General features: G+C 42.9%; 1 protein-coding gene across 1 annotated transcript in view; it reads right to left on the bottom strand.

Annotated features, from left to right (window-relative positions):
- The window catches only part of ANOS1 (anosmin 1), a 280,125-nt gene extending 265,695 nt beyond the window's left edge, over nucleotides 1-14,430 (bottom strand). The window contains exons 1-3 of the mRNA XM_063955496.1: nucleotides 14,335-14,430; nucleotides 13,465-13,539; nucleotides 12,048-12,547 (exon numbers count right to left, since the gene is read on the bottom strand). Coding sequence (XP_063811566.1) covers nucleotides 12,048-12,260 — 213 coding nt within the window. The 5' untranslated portion in view covers nucleotides 12,261-12,547; nucleotides 13,465-13,539; nucleotides 14,335-14,430. The remainder of the gene's footprint in view (nucleotides 1-12,047; nucleotides 12,548-13,464; nucleotides 13,540-14,334) is intronic.
- Between the last annotated feature and the right edge of the window lie 569 nt (nucleotides 14,431-14,999).

Here is a 14,999-nt window from a genome sequence, read left to right as displayed (position 1 = left end):
AGCTGTTTTTTAGTGTTTTTTGAAAAAAACACCCGAATCCAAAACACACCCGAATCCGACAAAAAAAATTCGGTGAGGTTTTGCCAAAACGCGGTCGAACCCAAAACACGGCCGCGGAACCGAACCCAAAACCAAAACACAAAACCCGAAAAATTTCAAGTGCACATCTCTACTATATATATATGATTTCTGTTGCTGGCCCTGGGTATACTGGCGGTCAGGATACCGATGCCGGAATCCCGACAGCCGATGAAATAGCAATAGTCGGAATCCTGATAAATGCTCATTATTCTCCCTCGGTTGTTGGGTCCATGCACCAACCGAGGGGAAATATAATAGTGTGGCAAGCAAAGCGAGCCACCGGGTCCGAAGCAAGGCTCGTGAGGGGACTTTATGCGCCACTGTCGGGATTCTGACGATCGGGTTTCTGACGTCGGTCTCCTGACCACCGTGATCCCGAATGACAGGAAATCATACCAAATCGTATAATTGGGTAGGATAGCTTATGAAGCTTTTGTGGGTGTTCCTGGAATTTGACAAGGATGCCTGAAGAGGTAAGTTTCCAGGGAATGCTTGAAATTTTGGAGACTAGAGGAAGCCTCTTTGTGCATGGGAGTGGCTAAAATAGTCCCTTAACCATGAAGGAGAATGGGTAATGCATGTGGTGAGAGAAACAAATCTTGTGCAGAGCGGAGAGGTTGGGATGGTAGATAGTGTGAAATAAGCGAAGAGATAAATGTTGGTGTAGTTTGGTTAATTGCATTATGTGTAAGTAATAGTATTTTATATTGAATTCAGTAGAATATAGGTAACTAGTGGAGGGACTGACAGAGCAGAGCAGCAGACGTTGAACATTTAGCGAGGAAGATCAGCCTCGTAGCTGCATTCAAATTGCAAAGATAAAAGTCTGTTTTGGGGAAGACCAGTAAGTATGCTATTGCAATTATCAATGCAGGAGATATGAGAGCATGTATTAGAGCTTTTGGAGCATCTTGTCTGCCTTTCCCAACTATACAATTTCTATATATGACAATTAAGCTTAACACATGACTATTTTCAGGTATATTATTACCTTATTATTTATTAACGCAACACTTGCTTGTTAAGGTTGGTACCATAGTACATTGGGTGCAAGAAAGTCAACATAAAGATTTTTAATATATAAAAATAGCCCTGATGATCACCTTGTAAAAACGTATAAAACCATATCAGTGCAGCTCCCGAAAAAAAATTGAATCTCCTATATAATAGCCCAGCTCTGTGACTTTGTGCCTGTGTGTATAACGCATCTCTCATTGGGTTAGTGGCAGGTCTATCACACCCAGTCCACAGCTGATTGGGCGAGAAACGCCCTCCCACACAGGTTACATCCAATGGGAGGCTCTGCCCTTTGCCTGCTGTGTTTTCACAGAGCAGGATTAGCAATGAGACAGATGGAGTTGCAGCTCCAGGCCAACACCCCAAAATAGGCCCACTGCATCTGCAGCAACATACCCTCCAACACTTTACACATAAAAATTTATATAAATTCGAAAAGGGGGCATGGCCACGGGTACACCCACGTGGCCACGCCCCTTTCTCATACTTTCAATGGAAGCTTGGAGAGTCAATAATCGGTACAGACCATAAAAAAAGGACTGTACCTGCCAAAAAGGTACAGCAGGAGGCTATGCCACTGCATCTGCATCAAGTCTCTGCACTGTAGATAGGGGGGGAAATCCTTTTACTGCAGCGTTGTATGTCCTGCTGCCAGTCCGCCTGCCCCCTCCGCCATCATCAATCCCCACTGCCTGGCAGCAGCGCATGTGGAACAAAAGCTGCTGCGGCCACCGGCATACATGTGTATGAAAGCGGCGCAGCGGAAGGCTTTCGTAGCCCTCCCTGTGCCGCATACTCTCTGAGCCCCGTGATGTCACAGAACTGCCTCCCCACCACAGCCGCACCCAGATCCCCAGAGGCCCTGACTCCACAACACAGCACCTGGGCTGCCGGCTTGGAAGCCCCGAGATGGCTAATGTAATGGATAGAGTGGGTGATATCGCGGAGGGTAATGTCTGGATGCTGAATCAATGTAAAAGGTGACAGTGCTGTGCAGTGCAGTGGGTGTGCAGTCAGGGCCGGTGCTAGGGTGTTCGGCGCCCCCCTGCAAACTCTAAATTGGCAACCTCACATACTTTACAAAGGCACAGCGCACATAATACCCCCTGTAGTAGAGACACTTACACATGTAACGTTCCCTGTACCAGAGACGCTTACACATGTAATGCCCCCTGTACCAGTGATGCTTACACATGTAACGCCCCCTGTAGCAGTGACGCTTACACAAGTAACGCCCCCTGTACCAGTGACGCTTACACACGTAATGCCCCTTGTACCAGTGATGCTTACACACGTAACACCCCCTGTACCAGTGACGCTTACAGACGTAACGCCTCCCTGTACCAGTAATGCTTACACACGTAACGCCCCCTGTAGCAGTGACGCTTACACATGTAACGCCCCCTGTAGCAGTGACGCTTACACACGTAACGCCCCCCGTAGCAGTGACGCTTACACACGTAACGCCCCCTGTACCAGTGCCGCTTACACACGTAATGCCCTCTGTACCAGTGCCGCTTAGACACGTAATGCTCCTGTATCTGTGCCGCTTAGAAACGTAACGCCCCATGTACCAGTGCCGCTTAGACACGTAATGCCCCCTGTTCCAGTGATGCGTACACAGATGCGTACACACGTAACGCCCCCTAAACTACAGCTCCCAGCAGCCCTTAGCGCCGAAGCATTCCGGTCCTTAGGGCTGCTGGGAGCTGTAGTTTATTGAGTGCATCTTCTTCCCTGTAATGCGGTGCGTTGGGACACCGGCGCTAACAATAGTGACTGGCTGCTGTGCGAGTCTCAGGGAGAGCCACTGCCAAAGGGAGGACAGCAGCTTAGCTGCTTCGAGGAGGAGAAGCATTACCCGCCCCTCCCCCACTCACAATACCTCCGGGCCCCATCCGCAGCACCCCCACACACCCTCTCCAGCACCCACGGTAGCTCCGGACCCCCTCCCCCACCCGCAGCAACCCGCACCCGCCCCTCCCGCCGCACCACCGCATTCACCCCTCCCCCATCCGTGGCACCCCCGCAACTGCTACTCCCCCACCCGTGGTGGTTCCGGACCCCCACCTGCGGCACCACCGCAACCGCCCCTCCCCCTCCCTCGGCACCCCCGGATCCCATCCGCGTCTTCCCCGCACCCGCCACTCCCCCAACCACAGCACCTACTAGGTGATTCATCAGGCCCTGCGTGCACTGTTCACGCCTTTGCAAGGGGCTTCTCACCTCTTAACCATCGCATGCTCTTTGTCCGTGCAATATTTAACCACTCACACAATTATGATTGGAGGTAATACTCCATATAATAAAAATATTGCACGCCACAAGGGTGTGCAAGGGTTAAGGGGGCGTAGCCCCTTACGACGGCGTGAAGAGCGCCCGTAGGGCGCGATGAATCACCTAGTCATTAATAATTAAACTATACATTGCATGTAATAAAAACATTAAAAACATCCTATATAATAAGGCTAACGTTGCTCCTCACTTGTATAGGGAGCAATTAAAGTGTTGCTCAATTCGGGCGCGCACAGCCATCGGCGCTGACATTACTGTTGTTCCGTCATTTTGGCAGGCTGGTAACTAGTTAGTTAATGTATGGACATTACACTCATTCAATGCATGTATAACTATAAAAAGGCTGCCAGACACTTAGGGGTAAATTTACTAAAGCTTCTAAAAAGGAAAAGTCGTGATGCTGCCCATAGCAACCAACCAGATTCTGTCTATCATTTCTCTATAGCAATGTAGAAAATAATAAATAGAATTGGATTGGTTGCTAAGGGCAACATCACCACATTAGTAAATTTTATATCCGGTCTCTAGGTCGACAGTAAGTAGGTCGACAGTGTCTAGATCGACCACTGTTGGATGACAGTAACTAGGCCGACAGGGTCTCTAGGTCGACATATTCTAGGTCGACAGGTCAAAAGGTCGACATGAGTTTTTCAAATTTTTTTCTTTTTTTGAACTCTTTTATACATAACGATCCATGCAGACTACGATTGGGAATAGTAACCTGTGCCGAGCGCAGCGGTAGCGGAGCGAGGCACCTTGCTTCGCTCACCATGCGAGGGGACACGGTGCACTAACTGGGGTTCCAGGTCACTGAATGGAGAAAACGACACCCAAAAAAATATAAAAATCTCATGTCGACCCTTTGACCTGTCGATCTAGACCTGATCGACCTAGAAACCCTGTCGACCTAGTTACTTTCGACCAATAGTGGTCGACCTAGTTACTAACGACCTTCCATTCCACACCCAGTAAATTTACCCCTAAGCTTCAGTAATGTAAATTTACCGGTAATAGCCTGATTCGAAAGCCAGTAATTCCAGAAAAGTTTTTCTTTATCTGAAAACATGCAACACAACAATAATCCAATATCCCATATTGCTGAAAATATAGTGTATAAATCAGTTGCTTCAGTGAAAATAATTCCCAATACGAGGTACTGTCAGATCCAGCGGTATTCAGCCCGATAATGCCGCGCAGTTAGATGGGCAATTAGGAAATGCAAATGCCAGAATAAGTGAAAACAGCCAAATCTCCCCAAAGAATCTCCAAGTCTCTCACAATATAGATGTTCCAAGCCACAAGCTGGCAGCCGGTTGGGGGAGGCTGGCATAGCCTGGCTGTTTTCACTTACTCCGGCAGTAGCTGATCCTATGTGTTTGCGCAACAAAACTTTTGCGTAAAAAAAAATGGTTATAATTGTAAAACACTGGGGAAATAAATAATACAGCTGGTTTTTTTTGCACAAAAATTTAGTAAGGACTATTGAATGCATTGTGCCTTGAGGACTGTGGTTGGGAATCCTTGAATAATGCAACAGTATAAAGTCATTTTTTTCATCTGATTTCCAGATACAAATATTAATATCATATTGCAGTTACTGTTGTCAAATAAACATTGCAGGTATACCATGGCCTACTAAAGTCAGCAATCTACAGATACTTGGATGTTGCTTTCATCATGTTAAGGTTTCCAACTGAGGATTATTTCAGAGGCAGGCTGATTGTGTTCTGCATTATTTAAGATACTTCATGTATTTCTACATGAAAGGAAGAAACGTTGCTGGCAATAATACGTTCTTAAACCATAGGGGACTTTGTAAACTGTAATGAACTAGATGTTTACACCATGCTGGCACATACACATTCCGTGCCCTAACCACCTAATGCATTTTAATTATAATCTGCTTTCTTTTGGCTGTGAAAACTCATAGTTTTAAACCTGAGCAACATAAACAAATGATTAATATACAAGACAGTGCTTCCAGTATAACACATCCTAACTGGCAGCGTATTTCATCATCATTAAAGTGTAATTTATTTGTTCTGCTCTACATTTGGATATCAATTTAAAAAGAGCACGATAATTATGATAGGAGTCATCAAAAAAAATATTAAAGCAAATACTGATCAAGCACTTTAGCCAAATTATTATGTGTTTCGGTCTAATAAGACAGGTTTTACAAGTCCAAGATGGCTACCAGTACTCAAATGTATAATACTAGTCACTATCCTCTGAAGTGTCTACCGAGAGAGAAAAAAACGTTCTCCACACTTATTTCTGCAAACAAATGATCAACCTCAAGAACATAAAGCACACATATTGTGAGGTAAGAAATATGGTGAAATTAATATGTACTGTACACAGATAAATTATTTCATTACTTTATGGACAAGAATGATGTTATTACATGTGTTTCCAAAATCAGTTCCAATACAATAAAAACATCTGGATAATGAATGAACTCCCCTTGGCTGTACTTCATAATAACGAGTTTTTATTTTGTGCTGTGCTGACACATTGTATATATATAGCAGCATACTGACATTTAGACAGAGAATGAAAAATTACTTACAGACTATATCATTGAGAAAATGTGTAATATTGATTTCATCTTCACCCAATTTAGAATTCGTTGGTTGAGGCAAGGTCATAATTTACTATATGAAGTGTGGAAGATTGGTTTTGTATACAGATTATCACAAATGTATACTATGCCCCAGTCAGCAAATTAACTTACGACAAGGTAGATGATTTATTACCAGTATGTCAATTTATGTAATTCATTAAAGCCATGGTAGATGGTTCTAAGCCTTGGAAAGTGATAAGGTGGAGAAAGATAAAGTACCAACCAATCAGCACCTGTGATTTTCAAACACAACCTGTAACATGGCAGTTAGTAGCTGTTTGGCGCTCTCCACTTTATCACTTTCCAGGCTTAGTATATCTCCCCTATCATGGTATTTACATTCTCATTATTTCTAAAACAAAATGTAAAATGCTCAAATGTGACCTGATCACCAATAAATTGAATTAATATATGAGCCAATAAATTAACTAGAAACTAGTGACAGCATTAAGGCAAGAGGCAAGTATTGGTTCCATAGACAAAAGCAGAGAAACGGGGGGGGGGGGGGGTTCTGGCTGCCCGGTAACCCCACTCCTCTTGGCCGGCAGCTCAGATTATGACAACAGCAATAGTAGTATATTATATGATTACTGGAGCTGCTGCCTCAACATGTAGTATAAGGGACAGAACAGAGCTGCTGCACATGCACAGTGGTAGCAGCTTCTTCTAGCAAGTTTGCTGTGTGTGTGTGGATATGAGTCCACAGTCAGTGCACTGGACCAGAGAGTAGCTACCAGGAAGAAGAGACAGGAGCTTTACCATGAGGTGGGAGAATGTGTGCTTAGAAAGTGCAGTTCTGTCTCCTACTGGTTCTATTATGTTTGTGTGTGTGTGTGTATATAATATATATATATATATATATATATATATATATATATAGCAAGAAAAAACGGCTGGCACTCAGAGACTTGAAAAAACCAATCAGACTACGTGGTTAATAGCCACGTAGTCTGATTGGTTTTTTCAAGTCTCTGAGTGCCAGCCGTTTTTTTCTTGCTATTTACTGATATCAGCTGGTAGGGCACCGGAGCAGCTTTTGTTTTTTTTAAAACAGAGTGCTGAACACCACCACATCATATATATATATATATATATATTTATTATGGGATGTCAGGGTCAGTATTAGTTTCTCCTATTGCTCCCGCAGACTCCCACACTTGCTCCAATGTACTGTAAAGTGGCAGATTGTGGTTTGCATTTGGAATTCCACCTCAAGAAATCCTGCGTTTGCCCCTGGGTTTCGCCAACAAAATGGCTGTTTCCACTATGTATAGGTGACAGATACAGAATTTAAAACTTGCTAAAAAAAGTAACCCAATTAAAGCATAATATGCCATACCTCCCAACTTTATACTTGCCTATATTCCTGCAACTTACAGGAGACTCGTGAATTTGGGTGTTTTGTCCTGGCTCCGGGGAGAGTAGCTGACCCTCTCTCTCAACCTGCACACATCTCTAGATAAGTGTGTGTGTGTGTGTGTGTGTGTGTGTGTGTGTGTGTGTGTGTGTGTGTGTGGTGGGGGGCGGGAGTGGTCATGATGACAGGTTTTGCTTTGAATTACATCATTATGGTCTGCACCCCGCAGAGAAGTGTTCCCACCCAGACGTGCCCTTCTCTGGATCGCCTAGAACACAAAATTATGTCCAACACTGAGAAATGTGAAATCGGGATGGCTGACATAAGACATGAACAGACCCCTTTTGAGGCTGTGTCCAGATCCCATTGGAGGCCTCCCACCCCAAAAGATGCACATTTGAACAGCATGTAACCATAGGGCATACCTCCCAATCTCATCTGAATGAAGACAAGTCATCCTAATCAGGATGGCAGAATAGTCCCTCAATTTGGGACCGTTGGGAGGCATGCTATACAACTGTCATAATTTAGGCAGAAAAGTATTGCAGTCCTTGGAGTCAGGACATTTGTCCCTACAGCTGAGGGTTTTGTGAAGAATGTACCGCTCACTGAACAAAGAAGGAGTAGGGTGTCAGGGACAAAACACTTCATAGTAACTATAGACAAGCTTAGCTACCCCAAATTGTGATGTATCTATGCCACTGACATGATGGTAATGCTCCATGTTCCCTTTTGGAGTCATGCTGAACCAACACAACAATAATGTATTAAATAATGCATTACAAGTTATTTGTAATCTCTCAATGATGAACATGTAGACATAATGAATGTCGAACATATTATACTGAACTCATTACATACATACATACATACATACATACATACATACATATATATACTGATGCAAAAGCTATTATATGCCTTGGGTAGCCTCATTTAGGCACATTAGCCCGGGTAGCCTCGATCCCCCAGTGGAACTGTCAGGCAGTTTTATAAGAAAAGAGTGGAAGGGTTGATGATAAAACAGTGTTGATGAACTGGTCTATTAATTAGTAATGTCCGTTTTCAGTTACTCTACCAGGAGTTAAGAATAATTCAACACCTGAATTAAATTTAAAAGAACATGTTCTGTCCCAAAATGGTCTTTATATGTTTTTTTTTTCTTTAACCTATCCTCAGATTCCTCACACCTGTACTTAGGAGTGTTGTGTGTTGGAGGTGTCTATTTTTCTGTAAAATATGGAGCCATCCTACTAAGGAGGAATATTACATATGATATACAGTACAGAAATTGCCAGACTGAGATATAGTTCATATTAGAATCATGAGATAAAGGTCATTTCAGTCAAGAAGTTTCTTCAATGGAAATGTGGTGCAGTTGAACAGGTTGGTACTGCACAAATGGTAGCAAGCAAATGGCTTGAGGGGAAATTTCAGCCCGTATTGAAAATACTGTCACTTGAAAGTTAAGTCACAACAAAGACCACAGACTACATTTGTGCACTGAAACCCCTAACGCAGCTGTATTGTCAGCATGCTGTATTGTAAAATAAGTCATTATTACACTTCACTTGGATGGAAGCCTTTCATGGAAACTGCTTACAGCGCATGCTATAGATAGATAGACTATATATATATATATATATATATATATATATATATATATATATATAGTATTGTGTCTATCTGCCTAGTTGTTTAGTGTCAGCATTGTTCCATGTACAGTATATTGAATTGCTTGTAATATTGTAATACTATGATTTATTTGACTACAATTAATATATTCAGAATGTATACAGATATGAGTGTTTTCCCACATTCACCACATTGCATGGCTCACATTTAGAATTCTTATACTGCTATTAAGAAATCACATGAAATAGTATTCTTTCATATTCTTTTTTAACTTGTTTTTCATTTAATTAATTTAACAAGCTCTCATTTATATTGAAATATCTATGGCACAGGCTCTTTATATGTTTTTGTAGTAATTTTTTACTTTTGATTTATCTTTTCATTGAAGTACTTTTTATTGAAGGTTCTCCGTAATGATGCTACGTAGACACACACACACACACACACACACACACACACACACACACACACACACACACACACACACACACACACACATACTTTGGATATATGTCTTTAACAGTTGCAGCTACCTCTTCTGTACAATTCAACCAATGAGCCCCTCTCATTTTGTGAGTTGTGCTTCCATGTCAATGTAATGATGTTCTTGACAGTTTTGACCACCAGATATTTGGTAAAAATTACAAGCAGAAATTTTAAAAATTCTAAATTTTATGGTACAAAATCCTCTTCTCATATTTCAATTTACATTTATTATCTATGAGTTTTTGCATATAAAGCTGTATTTTAATATTTTAAATAAAACCTTTAGAATTGTGCTAATTAACTTTATTGCATCCTGGTGAATTATCCCATGGATACCTTGCTTCTAGTTACTGAACCACAAGCCAGAAAACATTGTTTTGTCATACTGTTTGCTAGTGTCTAGGGTTCGGTGGCTCCACAAATGGGGAGCAGTTAGCAGCTAGGGTTAGGCACCCACAAGGGAGGGTTAGGGTAGGGAAAAGATGAGAGTTAGGGGGTTTAATGGATGGTTGTTGGGATTCTGATGGATGGGATGCCGCTGTCGGAATACTGACTGCCGGCATCCCGTCCATTGGTAACTCATACTGAACCCCCACAAATTACAGAAAAAGTATATATTTTTTTGTGATAGGTGGGGGGAGGGATTTTAGTTGTTTTATTCAGAGCATTAAAAAACATGATTAATTCAGCAAATTTGTCAATAATATAGGTTTAAATCCATGTCTCAAATGAATGTATATGAAGCTATCCTCCCCCACCACCACCACCATCCTTACTCTGATGTAAAAAAAACTAATGATTCACACATTGTATGCTGACAAGAATACTGCTGTTCTTTAAAAACAAAAAATCCTAAACATGAAAAAATTAGGTAAATGTAACTATGGGTTTCAGGGGGAAAAAAATACACAGGGATAATTGTAAGCTCTCAGACTAAGTGGAATGCCCTACATCTTGTCTAGTATTTCAGAGACATACCTAAGAGAATGTAATATTTTCTGCATGTCATCTTGGCAGGCAGATAATCTGAGTTCACTGGTTCACTCATTAAAAGACAATGTTTACGGTGTGTGTGATTCAGGATATGCTACCCCACAGCAAGTCAAGATATTTTCCAATATTGTTGAAATAAATGTAATACACATGTACTCTGCTAGTTTTAGCTTCTCAGCGATTGCCCCCGAAAGGTCAGCTAATAATTATGTGGATTTCATAGGTTAATAGGTGAGCACAGATATTCTTTTCTAGTCTTAAATAAAATGCAGCCTTTACGTGTAAGCCAAGGCTGATTTACCAATGAGGGGCCTGAGGCTATAAGCAAAGCATGAGGCAAACTTATCATCCATGAAGTAATTCCCTCTCAGTCTTTATTACTTCAGCATGCTGTGACGGACCACTCTATGAGGTGGCGTTTGTCACTGTAATACCCAACAGGTGCCATCACTTCCACACAACAATCACTGGCTGAGACTCTCCGGCAGACAAAATAAACAAATATTTCACACAAATAAACACTTTGATGAATTCCACTATGGCTGAAGCATTTTCTTTACAATCTTGAGGTACCGTCAGGTAAAAACAGATTTCATTGTACTGACAATTTTATTTCATTTAAAAAGGAACTAAAGAGCTGCACACATTTACTTTATACTGCACATACCCTCATTTGTACAGCTAATGGCATTATTATACTGCCAGAAAGACTAGAGGGAGAACCAGAAGTCTCAAAATTACCTGTGGGACAAATAAAAATCATCTCTTGCATTTGATATTTAGAAATATGTATATTTTTTATGCTAACCACATCCCCAGGAACCTCAGTGCAGACCTCACATGTAAGTGACCCATAGCTCTAAACTCCTGAGATCACAAGACGCAGGTCCAGCAGGGAATAATGCACGTTTCATTAAATACTGTCTCTTGATGCAGGAGTAACCCTCTGCACTGGTTGTAGTGCTCTAGCACTACAAATGTTACTCATTACTACAACCTTGTAAAACAGGAGCTCAAATATGAACCACAATCTATAATACTGCACTGATGATATAAGTTACATGGGGAGTTATACAAACTTATCTGTTGTGCCCAATGTGATACTACAGTATGCCCATTATGTTCTAGGCATATCTGCAACAAGAAAAATCCCAATGGGATGTACATCACTTTTTTTTTCTTTTAACTAGAGGATGTAAAAGCCCTGAATACAATTGTGACACCTATTATCACAATAAACTCAAGGTGGATTGGAACTAGGCAGCTTGCAGTTGCCAGCAGAGGTCAATTACTGCTCTCTACTATCATACCCTGTCCAACTAAGTATATAGCGCTGTATATAAATATGCACCCACATCAATACTTAGTTATCTTACAGGACCACATCTTTGTGAGCACTAAACACTGCTGTCATTAGCTCTGCACAAAACTGATGCGACAGTGACAAACAGAATATACAAGTAAATGTAATAAATAAATAAGTGAATGAATAAAGAGAACACAGAGATGAATACAATGTAGCAGCAGCAGGACCCGCAGCATATACAGTAGCTGTACCTGAAAGTGCCTGAAGAAGGCAGAGATGCGAGTGATGTGCAGGCTCAGGCACCTGGATGTGCATCTTGCTCTGTACACACTCAGCGTGGAGAACGACTCATCCTGCTTGCGGGGAGAAGCAGCAGCTGAGTTAGTGGCAGACAGGGTGCCCCACAGCAAGATAATAATCCATAGGAAAAAGGACACACAGCAGCCGTGATCCTTCAGCAACATCTTGCATAAGAGATCAATCAAGGAGGAGATGGGCTACAGTTTCCCTGCGCTGAGCAGACTCAGAGGGAAGGGGATATAGGCATTGGCTGCTGCACAAACTAAAAAAGAAAGTTCAATCATTCAACTCTATTTGGTTTTTGCTCCAACACTCCCACTCCTCCTCCTTCTACTGCTGCTGACTCTCACCACTCCTCTCCAAGCAGCTGCACCTCCTGAGGGTGGGACCCATCTGACAGCAAATATTCTCATTGGCTGAGAAAGGAAATGATTGGCAGCAGCTTGGCTCCCTAAAGAAAAGAGAGCAGTACTGAATTAGACATATGGCAAAAAGTAAAGAGATGCTTAGTTTCTACTGTTCTGTGTTTGCAGGGAAAATGAAGATAGAAAATAAAAACAGAATAAAGATGAGCAATAACTATATTCAGGCATTAGTAGACAAATACCACACATCCTACAGTATATAGAGATTAGTGGTAGTAGATAGTATTACTGTACTCTTACGCAGCTACCGTATATCCACTGATACTGATTACAGAAATGCAGATTTTACATCTCCTGTTCATGTACTTATACATTTACTTAGTGGGGCTTGGAGTGTAAATAGCGCCATAATAACATACAATCAGGATCTTTCATTAGGCTAATAAATAAAAAAACAAATGCAAAGAAACCCCAATCCTGACATGTTTTGTGTTTCCTGCAATATGTGATATTATAGTTGCTCTTTAAGCTGTGCTATAATAGAACTTGTAAAACACAGTACATTGTGCACAGATGAAGATTATAACTGAAATGTTTTAAACATAAATTAAATGAAAAATGGAAACCAACATGGCGCGTTGCTGGGGGTTACAGCACATTTACTATTAAATAGCACCTGTTAATTTTTGGATAAGCTCTCTCTCTCTCTCTCTCTATATATGCATATGCGTTTCTATAATTGGTTCAGGGGGGCCCATACCGCACACCCTGCACCCCAGTGACGTGCGGTGAGGTCAGAGGCTGGGGAGGCACAAATGGTGGAGGCTCTCAGTGCCAGGAGCCTGTCTCACCCCCTACACAATTTAATGTCCCTGCCCTACATCCATACAAACACAGGGAGAACATACATACAGTAATAGCCAGGTCACAGCCATCACCCTAGTGTTGTGAGTAAACTGGTGGATACCAACTTCTGGGTGAGGTGCCCCCATTGCCCCCTCACCTGCAGAAACTCAGCAGGTCTGGTGCAGCAGGATACACAGGGCAATACAGTCATCAGTGATATAGTCAGCAGCACCTGGGGAGGGAGAGCAGGAACATATATGTACACTACGTCTCACTACTGTAGCCACACACACAGAGTCCTGTCCCCGCACTCACTACAGATATCACACACACACCTGTCCCCGCACTCACTACAGATATCACACACACACCTGTCCCTGCACTCACTACAGATATCACACACACACCTGTCCCCGCACTCACTACAGATATCACACACACACCTGTCCCCGCACTCACTACAGATATCACACACACACCTGTCCCCGCACTCACTACAGATATCACACACACACCTGTCCCCGCACTCACTACAGATATCACACACACACCTGTCCCCGCACTCACTACAGATATCACACACACACCTGTCCCCGCACTCACTACAGATATCACACACACACCTGTCCCCGCACTCACTACAGATATCACACACACACCTGTCCCCGCACTCACTACAGATATCACACACACACCTGTCCCCGCACTCACTACAGATTACACACACCCCTGTCCCCGCACTCACTACAGATATCACACACACACCTGTCCCCGCACTCACTACAGATATCACACACACACCTGTCCCCGCACTCACTACAGATATCACACACACACCTGTCCCCGCACTCACTACAGATTACACACACACCTGTCCCCGCACTCACTACAGATGCCACACACACTCACACACACGGTCCTGTCCCCACACTCACTACAGATGCCACACACAGATTCCTGTCACACACACACACACACACACACACACACACACACACACAGAGTACAGGTTCTGGCAGCTACTCACCCAGTCACTGTGCACGGGTGGCTGCTGCTGGCACTGTGGGTCCCCTTTTACCTTCTCCCCTGCCATGCTGCTCAGCTGCGGTGTCTGCCTTTCTTTACTTCCTGGATTGGTCACATGACCAATCCAAGCTGCCCATCAGAGCTCACACACACCCCCACTGTGAGGCATGCCTCACATTTCTCTGTTCCATGCGGTCTGATTGGCCGCTGTGTAGCCCCGCCCATCTGTACAGGCAGTGTCCGACAGTGTGAGAGATGAGGCTGAGCTGCCGTTGCCTCTTTATCTCTCCCTGCAGTTCCAGGAGCCCTTCAACTCTGGTAAGCTTTATCTATAAAGATGATTGCATTAATACAAAGAAGATGCTTATAAGTTATAAATATCTTTGTGTTATCCCAATAATTTTTATAGTGAGTACTGTGAGTATGATAGGGAGCATGACAGGTGAGGCTCTGCCTACCCTGCCTTTTCTGACTGCAGGTCCCTACTGCAACCATATATTATACTTAGCCCCTTCCGGAGTCCCACAACGGTGGCCCTATACTGCGGACACAAATCACTAAGAAAATGGCCGTTATGGAATGGAGATGCCCCAGGGAACAAGGTGTGGAAGCCATGTTCCTGAGGACCTGCGCATGCGCAGTAGACTCTGGCATTATGGAGTAAAA

This window comes from Pseudophryne corroboree, chromosome 2 (genome assembly GCF_028390025.1).
Source record: "Pseudophryne corroboree isolate aPseCor3 chromosome 2, aPseCor3.hap2, whole genome shotgun sequence".
NCBI lineage: Eukaryota > Metazoa > Chordata > Amphibia > Anura > Myobatrachidae > Pseudophryne > Pseudophryne corroboree.
The sequence above is the reverse complement of the archived record's forward strand: the minus strand, read 5'-3'. Positions and strand labels throughout refer to the sequence as shown.